This window comes from Spermophilus citellus, assembly GCF_964194105.1.
Source record: "Spermophilus citellus genome assembly, chromosome: 4".
Classification (NCBI taxonomy): domain Eukaryota; kingdom Metazoa; phylum Chordata; class Mammalia; order Rodentia; family Sciuridae; genus Spermophilus; species Spermophilus citellus.
Window position 1 is genome coordinate 42,716,814 of NC_138185.1, and position 12,835 is coordinate 42,729,648.

General features: G+C 40.7%; 1 protein-coding gene across 2 annotated transcripts in view; it reads left to right on the forward strand.

The window, feature by feature from the left end:
- The window catches only part of PCSK2 (proprotein convertase subtilisin/kexin type 2), a gene marked incomplete at both ends in the record, with an annotated part of 264,335 nt that overhangs the window by 217,559 nt on the left and 33,941 nt on the right, over positions 1 to 12,835 (forward strand). For both annotated transcript variants that reach the window (XM_081293243.1, XM_081293244.1), the window contains one exon: positions 5,164 to 5,252. In XM_081293243.1, coding sequence (XP_081149369.1) covers positions 5,164 to 5,252 — 89 coding nt within the window. The remainder of the gene's footprint in view (positions 1 to 5,163; positions 5,253 to 12,835) is intronic.

A 12,835-nucleotide genomic window follows, 5' to 3' on the forward strand; every position in this document is an offset into this window, starting at 1 on the left:
TCTTTTCAAATTATTTGTAATAGGAAGCAAATTGCAAATGCCTTAAATGCCTATCCTTAGGAATATGAACCAATAAATGGCAACATATTTATAAGTGGACTACTACACAGGGCTAAAAATGGTTGAACCAAAATTCATGAATAAACCTCAAAAACGCAATTTTGGATAGACCATATACTATGAAATATTTATATAGAACTTGAAAACAAGTCATTACATATATGCTTATACATATGTGATCATAAGACAATTGCCTAAAAATAGGCATGAGCATTTACTATAGAGGCCACCTCTAAGGAAACAAAGAGGGAGTGACTTTAGGAGGGGTTTCAATTATATCTATAATGATATCTTTTTAAAAAATCTAAAGTAAGGCAAATACTCAGCTTTGATGTATTCAAATGACGGCCGTATGAGATTCATTGTGTTATTCATCAAAACTGTTGGTATCCTTAAAATATTCCATAATTCAAAATACCTGCATTCTCTCTGCTCCAGCCAAGTTGAGACATAAAATTAACCATCACACTTTTTAATTGCTCGTTTCTGATAGTTAGAAATAAGTAATAGTTAAAGGTCATGGTAAGAGCAGAGGTTTGGAAGCAGCAGACCTGAGTTTGAATTCCGATTCTGCCTTTTATTTGAAAAGCAACTCATGGAGATAATAATGGGCCATTGAGAGGATTGACTAAGATAATAAATGCAGCACTCTTCATACAGTATCAGGCCCATAGTAGGTATCAGTTAAAAAGAGTTGTGTCCCACTGTCTGATGTATACTATACCACATTTTGAATGTACCACATTATAGAAATGCCAGCTTTGGGCTGGAAAAGGCAAGAGATAGGGCAAAATCACTAATGCAATATTATCTGTTCATGTAAAATAATTAATTCAATAAAAAGAAATATTTTTTTGAAAGGAAAAGGGATTACCATGCTAGTGAGGGGAAAAAATGCAAAATGAAACAAGATGTCCTTTCACATCAATTGAATTAGCAAAAATGGCAACATTTAATGATACCCAATGTTGCCTAAATAGGTCAGCTGGACAGTTCTGTTCATCTGGACCAGGCTCCCTCCTCTCATCTCAGTTGGCCTCACCCATGTGGGCATGGTCAGCTGCTGGGTCCTCTGTATGATCTCTGGGTTGGGGCAGCTTCACCCACGTGTCTGAAAGATGGACGGCTGTGGCTTGGGGTGACAGGCACGCTGAGCCATGTGTCTTTCATCATCCTACTGGCAGCCCAGACTTATTCACATGTCAGGTAGGCAGGGCTTCAAGGGAGAGAGAAGCCCTTGTGGCCTAGGCTCTTCGCTTCTGCCACAGTCTTTTATCCAAAACAAGCCACAGGCCACTCCATTTTCAATGTCAGGAAAAATACATTTCACCTCTTTATGGGAGGAGGAAGAAAATCACACTGTCAAAGGGCACAGACCCAAGAGGGTGGCGGATCAGGGCCACTCTGGCAGGGAAACACACCCACGACCCTGGTCATTTGCTTCCCATTAACCTTCATTAGGAAGCTGATCAAGCCACAGTTATTTTCCTTTACCTCCTACAGCCACTTCCCCTTCTCACAGGCTTAAGTTTACTTCTAGAGGCAAGGAGCTACTGAAAGTTCTTAAGACAATCTAGTGACCAGAGCCAGGCATGGTGGCACACACTTGTAATGCCCGCAATTCAGGAAGCTGAGGCAGGAGGATTGCAAGCTGGAGGTCAATCTGGGCAACTTAGCATAGACCTTGCCTCAAAATAAAAAATTAAAGAAAGACTATGGATGTAACTCAGTGGCTGGTAGAATGCTTGCCTAGCATGTGTGAGGCCCTAGGTTCAAAAAAATAAATATAAAACAAACAAATGAAAACAGGTTTGGAAGAAGCTTTTCCTGACATTTAGGGGAGCAAGCACTTTTGCCTGAGACAATCAGGAAGACAAGACAGGAGGAAGATGTTGGTGAACACTCAAAGGCCCAGGTGTTGTGAGCAATTATATGAGCCTCTGTTTATTGTTTGTTATTAATTAGTGTTACTTAAAAATAGAAATGAGTTGTGTCTTCCTGTATGTTCTTCTGCAGAGTCCGTGACACACATCTTCCCACTTAAAGGGCAGAATTGGGGATACTCAAGTATTATGCAGTCACTTTAATTTGTCCAAGCCAGTTCACAGCATAAGTCCTGCAGTCTTGAGGGAGCTAGCAGAGGGCAGGGAAAGGTTGTCTGTCTAAGAAAGAGCTGTGGGGGTGGTCTAGTGATGAGCATTGGTCTCATACCTGACCCAGACCCTGTTCCATTGTCTGCTTGGGCAAGCACTTCGCCCCTCCAAGACCCAGGTTTGACCTCTCTGGAATGGAGCAGCACTATTCACAGCCCTGTGAGACCAGAAGGACTTGAGGCAGAGTGCTAAGCACAGCGCCTGGGAAGGACAGACTGCCCAGTGAGGGCGCTCTGCTTCTCTGGCTCTGGCCTCAGTCGCCACCCACATACTCCACAGGACTCCACACACTAGAGGGCTGCCATTGTAGGTCTGCTCCTCAATGATGCTAACAAAGATGTTGACCATTCCTCTGTGCACATTTCAGGTCCAGGAAAGGAGATCTTGTAAAGGTTGATTTTTTTTTCAAGTTTTTTATGGATTTTTTTTAAATAAGTGACAGTGGAATGCATTACAATTCTTATTACACGTACACAGCACAATTTTTCATATCTCTGGTTGAATATAAAGTATGTTGACACCAATTTCTATACATGTACTTTGGATAATAATGTAAAGGTTGATTATTAAATAATAAGCAAATTAATTCTCTGTTGAATTAGACATGGGACTGATTTTTAAACTTCTGTTTAAGTATTTATTCAGCATGAGCCAAATAGCTAGCAAGCTGGTCACATTTAATCAGTATCCATTAAAGTGTGTGTGTGTGTGTATGTGTGTGTATGGAGAGAGAGAGAGAGAGAGAGAGAGAGAGAGAGAGAGAGAGAGAGACAGAGAGAGAGATGCATGCTCTGGAAGCTTAAAAAGTTGATTTCATAGAAATTGAGAGTAGAATCGAGGTTGCTAGAAGCTTGGAAGGGTGGGGGGAAGTGGGGACAGAGGGAGGTTTGATGACAAGTACCAAAATGCAGTTACTAGGAAGCCTAAGTTCTAATGTTCTGCAGCACAGAGTGGGACTAGAGCTCACAACAATTTATGGTATATTTATAAAGACCTGGAAGAGAGGAGGTCAAAGTTTTCCAGGAAAAGAATAATAAATGTTTAAGAAGCAGGAAATGCTGACTCGATCATTACATGTTGTATACCGTGGTATACTGTATGAAATTATCACCCAGTATCCCCTCTGTATGTACAATTATAATGCCAATTAAAAAGTAAATAAAATAAATAGGAAACATCAAAACTATATGTGTGCAGGTATACAAAGTATATACATATACGTACTTTATGTATGATATGTATTTGTCATAAGTATATGTTTAAATATATAATATATGGATGAATATATAATGTATATTACATAGGAATACATAAGCATAAATTTACAACCAGATATAAGCCCAAAAATGTACTTAAATATGTTCATTTAAAGGGCATATTAATCAAAATAAAGTGTACATATATTTCATTTTATCAGATGCATATGTCTGAGCTTCCATGCTGATTTTTTATCATTTTCTCCAGCTTTTGGAATAAATGGCAGCTATGAAAGACACATCTATAATAGACTGTCCCACCAAGTTACACCAAGTGCCTTCCCCGGAATCTCAGATGTGTTTTACAGAAACCTGAAAGTCAACTAGATGAGAATTTTCCCAGCACCTGATTTTTCACAAGTGACTACAGGGTCTCTGTGTACACAAATATACAGATTTCATTCTTGTTCCCAAGGGAGTTTTTGAGTCCACCAAATAAGTAACCTTTGTGGAGGAAGAACTAGTTGCTCCTATAGAGAAAGAAAATGTGTTTGTGTGTGTATGTGTTTGGGCGTGTGCATGCATGCACGCATGTCTGCAGATTTCACATATTATATGTAATCACAAAATATACATAATGAATGTGTAAATGTTTATTATATATATATATATATATATATATATATATATATACACACACACACACACACACACACACACAATATATATAACAAAGGAGGCTAAGACCCAATGAAGCTGTAACCATTAGCCCCTTTGGACAGGCAGCCTTACATCCCTGTGGACTGAAACACCCCTGGAAATAAGCACGGGTCCACCACCCTAGCGCTTCAAAAAACTCAGAGCCGTTCCAACGAGCACACACCTGTTTTATATTATGTTCCATTTCTAAGGAAACCTGTGTGTTATCCGCAGGAAGATACTTCAAATTTTAAAGTAAAGATCAAATGTTAAGGTTAAAAATGTTCTCAGAAACTTCTTTATGATAGAGACAACCCAAGGTCAAGAAGGCCACTGGAGAGAGGGGCAGGATGAGAGGGAACATTAGGATATACAGACAGAAAATTGGGTGGGCCACAGGCTGGCTCAGCCCCAGCAGAACCCTTAAAAAGAACCCGACTGTCTCCAGCTGGTAGAATTTAAGAAATCTCCACCAAATACTTTTGGCGATTTTTTTCTCAGATTTATTTTATTTTATTCTAAGCTATTGTGAATGGAATTATTTTCCCAATTTCTTTTTCAACAGTTTCATTATTAATACATACAGAAGCTAATGATTTTTGAATGTTGATTTTTTTTAAATCCTGCTATTTTGCTGAATTTGTTTATCAGCTTTAGAAAAATTCTGGTGGAGTTTTTTGGGTCTTCTCAGTAGAGATAATTTGACGACTCTTCCTTTTTGTATCCCTTTAATTTCCTTCTCTTGCCTGAATGCTCTGGCTAACTTTCAAATATAATATTGAATAGGCATGGTAAGAGTGGACATTCCTATGTATAAAATCAGTAATGAAAATATAGTAAAAAACTAAAACTGCTCTAATTTATTTTTTAAATTTTTTTTTAGTTATTGATAGAACTTTATTTTTTAATGTATTTATATGCGGTGCTGAGAATTGAACCCAGTGACTCACACATGCCAGGCAAGTTCACTACTGCTGAGCCACAGCCACAGCCCCTCTAATTTATTTTTAAATTCTTCAAAAGAGGTATCTAATTTGTCTTTTTTTTCCCCACAGCCACGGAACCCGATGTGCAGGAGAAGTCTCAGCAGCAGCCAACAACAATATTTGTGGGGTTGGTGTAGCCTACAACTCCAAGGTTGCAGGTAAGATGGCTCTCTCAAAGGGTGGGCACCTTGCTGGGCAGCCAGCCTCGGAAAAGAGTACTGTCTGGTCTCTAGCCTGGCAAGACCCAGCAAAAAGATACCACCGGGGCAGGAGAGCTAGGAGTCATAAATTGAGCAAGAGTGAAAAACAAATTATTTTTTTAATTTTAACATCACAACAGTATTAATATGCTTTAAATTTTTCAACTGAAGCATAAGATAAATACAGACAAATGAGCAGATCATAAATACAGAGTTTGGTGAATTTTCAGAATTGCAACACACATATAACCAACAAAAAACAAAACATGACCAAATCCCAGAACCCTTCTCTTACCCCCACCCCAGTTATTACCCATACATCCCAAAATAACCACAGTCTTGTGTTCTAACAGCAGAAATTGGTCATTTCCGGTTTTTGAATGTTACATAAATAAAAGTGTACAGTTGCTACTCTTTTGTCAATGTCAATCACATTTTAATAAGATTCAAATATAGACCTGTAGACTATAAGGAGGTGCGTACAAATTTTTCATAAAGATACTCAGAGCCCTTCCAAATGTTTTACGCAGTGGTTCTCATCTTTAAGGCGATAGAGTCTGCCTAAAACTTTGTGTGAAGTTCTTTTGGGCTGGGCATTTAATAATTTCTTCTTTCCAGGAGTTTTAGAAATAGGAGTGGGCTTAGCAAGGCCCTAAGCAACTTCATGAGACCCTGTCTCAAACTTTAAAAAGTAAAAGGGCTGGGGATATAGCTCAGTGGTTAAGCACCCCTGGGTTCAATCTCCACTACCAAAAAAAAAAAAAAAAAGAAAAGAAAAGAAATAGGAGTGGTGATACCAGCACCCCTAACCCACACCCAAAAAAATACTGGTGGGGAGAGGGACAAGAGAGAGAGAGAGAGAGAGAGAGAGAGAGAGAGAGAGAGAGAGAGAGATTCATGAGCAACAAAAACAGAGTAGCTCTTTGCTTAGTCCATGTTTTGCATCAAATTGGTTCTTAATTTATTCAGGCTGAGTCACCCAACCTTGTTTTTCTTTCTTGTGTGTGTATGTGTTGTTGTTTTTTTAACTGTCTTGATATATTTTTTTTCCTAGCAATTTAATGGAACCATAAACCTACTTTGTGCTGACACTTGCATTTCCAGGGCCCTAAATAAAGTAAATGTAACCTACACAAGCTCACTATTAATGGCTTTCAACACTGTTTGCTGAGAGTCTTGCCTGAGCTGGGTGCAGAATTTTACAAAAGAATACATCTAGAGGTTTTCTGAAATGTAAATAGAGGAAGCTTTACCCATTAGGTTTTAGCTCTTTTTATTTTCTGTGCATCAAAAATGCAGCAATTAATATGTCAGGAGCCATTATGAGCTCAGGGGAAAAGTTATCTCTTGGTTAATATTTTATGAACAAGGCTCACACTTGGGGTGGCATTGGAGTCTCAGTCGGTTCTCTATTCTCTGGACAGAACTGTAGGAAATGGAAAAATTCAAACCTGAGTTTCTTATTCACTCTGATTATCTTCAAAATAGTTTTTGAAGACTCCATATACCCAAGGTGATTGGCTTCTGTGAATAAAGGGATTTATCAAATAACAGCGTTAGGGATCATTTGTGGCTTTCTGAATCTACTTGGAGGTCTCTTTCCTGATCTCTTTTTCTTTTTCTTTTGTCTTATTTGCACTCTGAAAACATCTGAGCTGCTCATCAAAATGTACCTCATTCTCCTGCTCTCTTCGTTTGGATTCTCTGAAAACAAAACCCAACACAAGGATTCAGGTGCAAGCAGTTTGTTTGGGAGGTGATCTCAGGAAGCCAGAGTGCAGAAGGGGGGAAGGGAAGAAGCCAACTCAGAGTGGGTTGATGAGCTTGTCAGTCTTCAGAACAACAGGGACTCAGTCCTGAAGGTGACCCTCTGAGGGACTGTGGAAAACACCCCTCAGAACTGTCCCCACCCCATACCAGGTGAGGAGGCTGGGGGTTGATTCACCATCTCCCATGGTCCATTGACTGGGGATGGTGCATGGGCGAGGAACCCCTTCACCTGTTCACGTCCATCTTAATAGGAGTGAATGGAACTTGCTAGGCCTAGGATGCCTCCAGGCAGAAAGACCCTGGACCCTAATGGCCAGAGGAGCCTCTGCCTCCTCTACTGAGTGCAGTCTGTTCTTCAGAGACAGAACTTGAGATTCTGTGAAACCCTGGGATAGCTCAGGCCTCACAACAACACTTTGAGGTTCCAGAAAGCAAGAACAGAGGCAGTAGAAAGTGTGCCCAGCCACACAAGGATTTTAAGCAAAGGCGCCTCCTTGTTCCTTTTTCACCCCCTTCACCCCAGCTTTGCTCCTCCATAGCCACTCACACTGGTTCTAAAGGTGCAAGGACTGGTCATGTCCTCATCCCATCCTGTGCTCTGTTTTAGGGCATCCAGCATCAACTCCCTCCCAGGAGAATCAAGATGAATTCTAGTTGAGAAAGTACTAGAGATTTACTCAAAAATTGCAAACAAAGCCAGAGTTTCAGCCTCCTCTCACTTACAAATCTAGGGGAATACTTTACTCATTCCGGCCAACAGTTCAAAAAAGTTAGCTGGTTTTTCATTATTTACTAAAAATGAGTAAAACTCTTTCAGAGACGCTTTCCTTTCCGGAGCTGAGCTGGGGAGTGCTGAAGTGCCACCTGGTGGCCACTTAAGATCATTGCTAGTCTCTGGCGGTCTCCCAGATGTTGAGTCAGGGAAGCACTTGTTGTAATGTGGAAGTGCTTCTCAGGTTTCTGTTTAACCTGTCTTCACAAACAGAGTGGAAAGCTAAACTGCTGTTGAATCTTAGTCTAGAAATAAAAAGAGGAATGGGAATTGGTTGTAAAAATGAGTCCTGAGAGGGGAGAAAAGGGAAAAGAACATTGAACAACTCTTCTTGTTGCCTGCTTTGCCATCTTTCCAAGGGGTTTCCTGTCTTTTTCTTGTTGATTTTCAGGCATTCTTGGTATGTGGTTGATATCAGCCCTGGATTCACTTTAGTTGGTGCAAATACCTTTTCCCAAATTTCCACACTGGAGTCTACTTTTGTATGGATGCCAACTGGGCTCCAGTTTTATTTTTCTCCAAATGGTGACCCAGTGTTTCCACCATGATCCATGCAACAATCCGTCCTGTCCCTGTGATTGTGGTACTACCTCCATTTTCTGTTAAGTTCCCATGTACACATGGGTCAATCTTTGGGTAAATACAATTTAGATAAAACCTTCTAGCAAATAGAAATTAGAGAATATAGCCATTAGTCCCCTCCTGGACTTTTGCATATGTCTTCTCCTCTGCCCAGAATGCCTCCCCCTGTGTTTTACCTGACCACCTCCTCTGCCTCCTTCAGCTCTCAGGACCCTCACTGCTGCTTCCAACCTCACTTCTGGCCAGTTTCCTCATCTATACTTGGTAAAAAGCACTTTGAAATGTTCCTTTCTCAGAGTTCATACTGTTATATATTGTATATTGTTATGCATTATATTAATCAGGGTTTTCTAGAGAGACAGAACCAATAATAGATGATAGATAGATATAGGTGGATGGATGAATAGATGATAGATAGATAGATAGATAGATAGATAGATAGATAGATAAAAGGGAATTTGTATGGAAGAATTGGCTCGCATGCTTTTGGAGGTTGAGCAGTCTTAATGGCAGGTCACGAGTAAGTTAGAGATCTTGGAATACTGCTAGCATGGTTTATTCCAAGTCCAAAGACCTGACACCCAGGGGCTATTGGTATAAGTTCTGGAATCCAAAAACCAAAGAGCCTAGAATTCTAATGTCCATGGACAGGAGAAGAAGAATGCCTCCAAGTTCCAAGAGAGAGAAAATTCAGGTTGCCTTTCCTCTGTTTTTGCTGCATCTGATTCCCCAAGGGGTTAGATGGCACCAGCCCACATTGAAGACAGATCTTCCCCACTTAACCCACTCAGATTCACATGCAAATCTCCTCTGTAAACACCCTCACAACACACCCAAATGTTTCACTGATTCTCTAGGTATTCTTTCATCCAGTTGAACTGACATCCCATGCATAGTAATGGAATTAATATCTTCTCCACCAGCCGACAATGGTCTCCACAAAGGCAGGGCATGTCTGTTTGCTCTCACCTCGGCACCTAGATCAGGGTCTGGTTCACAGTAGATGCTCAAACCCCTGTTTGCTGAACAAGGGAAAGCAAGGAAGAGAGAAGACAGGAAAAGAAAGAAGGGCCCATGGGTAAGTCCATTAGCAAGCAGCGGAAAGGAGTCATTGAATGAAAGAGTCGAGAGATTAAGGATCTAAGGACCCAATGCCCACAGAATCTCAACCCAGGAAGCAAAAACATCTCCTCCTACCAGCACCTTTTCACTGTTGCTACTTTATTCCAATCAGATCAGGCCCAAGGAGACTATCATCTTCTTCTTCCTCCCTCCTTTCTCTCCCTCTCAAGAGCATCATGAGAATGTCCTAGGGGACAACACTACCAACCACACTAGTAGGAGCTGTCCAGGGTCCAGCAGTGAAGTCAGAATGGTGACCTCTTTATGCAGTACCCTAGGACACTCCGGGGTAGCAGAGTACCGAGACCGTCCACCAACCTCACATGTCATTCAGGTGTTGAAAATAAAGTGGAAGGGGAAGGGGCTCACCTTTCTCACTGACTCCTCAGAATCTCAAAAGCTTGGGACCTGAAACCACTAAAGATCCTTTAGTTCAAATATCCACTGATGCTTGCATAACAACAATTACAGTGGTCCTACTACTAAGGACAATGACGCTTAACATCTGTTCACTTTTACTGTATGTCAGGCACAATGAAAACCCTTTGCTAATTTAACACTTTATAATTCTATCACACATTATTGTATGTCCTATAAAACATATATATTATGTGTTATTACCCCTCTTTTATTACTGAGAGCAAAATTGAAATATGGAGGCTACATACCAGAAAGTTGTGGGATAATTTTGTACCCAGTACCCATGTTTGGAAAAACTCTCCCCACTCTCCTGATGTAGCTGTATCAGTCTGAAACTGCACACCTCTAGTGATAGAAAACTGACTCCCTTCTGATAAATCTGTCCTGCCTTTGGGCATGTGTGACTTGGAAATACCTTCCCTAAAATGGACTCTCTTGATGGACATGGTGGTACATCCTATAATCCCAGGTACTTGGGAGGCTGAAGCAGGGGGATCACAAGATTGAGGCCAGCCTTGGCAATTTAGTGAGACCCCATCTCAAAATAAAAAAGGCTGATGGTAGAGCCTTTACCTTGGGTTACCTGAGGTAAACCCAGGTAGAGCACCCCTGGGTTTGATCCCCAGTATCACACACACACAAAAAAAAAAAACAGGGTTCTTTTGGGTTTTGGTGTCTTATCATAGACACAGTTGTTACCACTTCTTCTAGATACTGCACAGGCAGGGATGAAAGAATTCCAACCAGTTTGTATCCTGAAGAGTAGCTTCTCCATAATATGTTGATCTGAACATCCAGGAATATACCAAGAATCTTAGAAGTCTGGAAGTTTTAATAATTTCAAAACAATTTTATGAAAATTTACTTGCATTTTTTACCCACTTCTTTTTTGAGAGAGAGAGAGAGAGAGAGAGAGAGAGAGAGAGAGAGAGAGAATTTTTTAATATTTATTTTTTAGTTCTTGGCGGACACAACATCTTTGTTGGTATGTGGTGCTGAGGATTGAACCCGGGCCGCACGCATGCCAGGCGGGCACGCTACTGCTTGAGCCACATCCCCAGCCCAACTTCTTTAATTTTATACATTAAGAAAAAGATTAATTTTAATATTTTAGCTTGAAAATGCATTTATTCAAGTAACATTCTAAGAAAATAAACTAATTCTTTTCTTCTTTTTTATTTAACTTTTAAACCCATGTTTGGCCTCTTCAATCAAAGTGATTGAGGGGGAAAATTAAATTTAAAAATGTGTTATTCAGAATTCACTAAGCCAAATCAGTGTACAATAAATATAAATAATGAACTTTCCAAATAACGTTGCTTGCCCCATTTGTCAAATTTATACTTCTGAAAGCTCAAGATGGCACAAAGTTTTGGAGAGATGCTTTCTCTAGTCTTCTGCCCATTTATTTAGTCCACAATTAACATGGGGGCTTCCTGTTCTTGGTGATGGAATACACGGTGAACCTGCAGACCAGGCACCTGCCCCATACCAGCTCACAGACTAGGTGACATGGACAGTGAGTGAATATGCAAGATGGTACCAGATAATGATTTTCCCAATGAACAGAATAAAGCCACATGACAGAGCGTAACTGGGTCTGAAGGAGCAGCAAGTACTTGAGAGTGAGGCTCTACAACTAGTTCAACACCATCCTGGGCTTTGGCAGAGACTCTCAGGGCAGCCCCAGCCCTGGTTAAGAGAACTTAACTGCCTTCTAGAGCTTAAAAACTCTGGTTTTAAGCTTTCAATCAGTGTTCTCATGATATGAGAAAAATGAGATCGTTTTCCATCAACGTTTTAACCCAAAGAAATGATAAATAGTTGATGAGGTCGATAGGCTTACCCTGATTTGATCATTCCACAATGCAGACATGGACCTCAGAAATATGTTCAACTTTTATGGGTCAATTATAAATTTTTTAAATGATTTTTTAAAAGTTTGAAAACCACTCAAACAATCTCTGTCAAAATACCCCCCAAAATTCTCTAACAGCAATAGATTGCTTTCATGTTATTATTATTATTATTGATTATTATTGGCCAGTGAATCTCTGGACACTTCAGTGAGTTCACACATCTTTTTATCTGAGTATTTAAACAACCCAATAAAAGTCACTGCAAGCACAGTGATAAGTGAGTTTTCAGATCCTAAAACCTGAATGAGCATGCACTGCTCCTTAGCCTCCAGGGCTAATATTCATGAGCACAAAAGGTGGCAATTATCAGCTCTGAGGTTTGTGGGCAGTGTAGCATGCACTCGTGTTGGGTACAAATACACCCTTTATAGCAGAAGCAGAGTAGAGAGGATTCAACTCGAATCCACTGGACCACCCAGCCCTCAGGGCACCAGGGCCAGCCATATGTACAAGCTGAGCAGGAAGGCAGGTAAGGCCTCTAAATTAATGGAAGAGGGACAAAAAGAGCCACCTCTGGCCATTAATGTACTGTACAAGCCTTCCTGGGGGTTGGGATGGGACAGAAATGCCGAATGTACACTCTGTGTCTATCTCCCCCCAACAAGCCACATCCACCCATAGAGCATTGTCCAGCCATGGAGACACTGAATCTCATAATTCCTTTGACATCTCTCTCTCTCTCTCTCTCTCTCTCTTTCTCTTCCTCTCCATCCTACACCCCATAGAGCAACCAGGGCAGAGAAGATGCCCTCCCTAAAAATCCTCAGGTCACCCTGAGTCTCTATCCTAGCTGCTAATGGTGCAATCGGTTGCAAAATTAATACCGTATCTCATTCAATTAATGCATGGCTCATTCCTCCTGAGCTTAACTCAATTAGAAGAAATGTCAGGCACCTGGCCCCAGAATATGAATGAGCCTGTCTCCCAGTCCAACCTCTGCTTCCTTTAATGCTAAA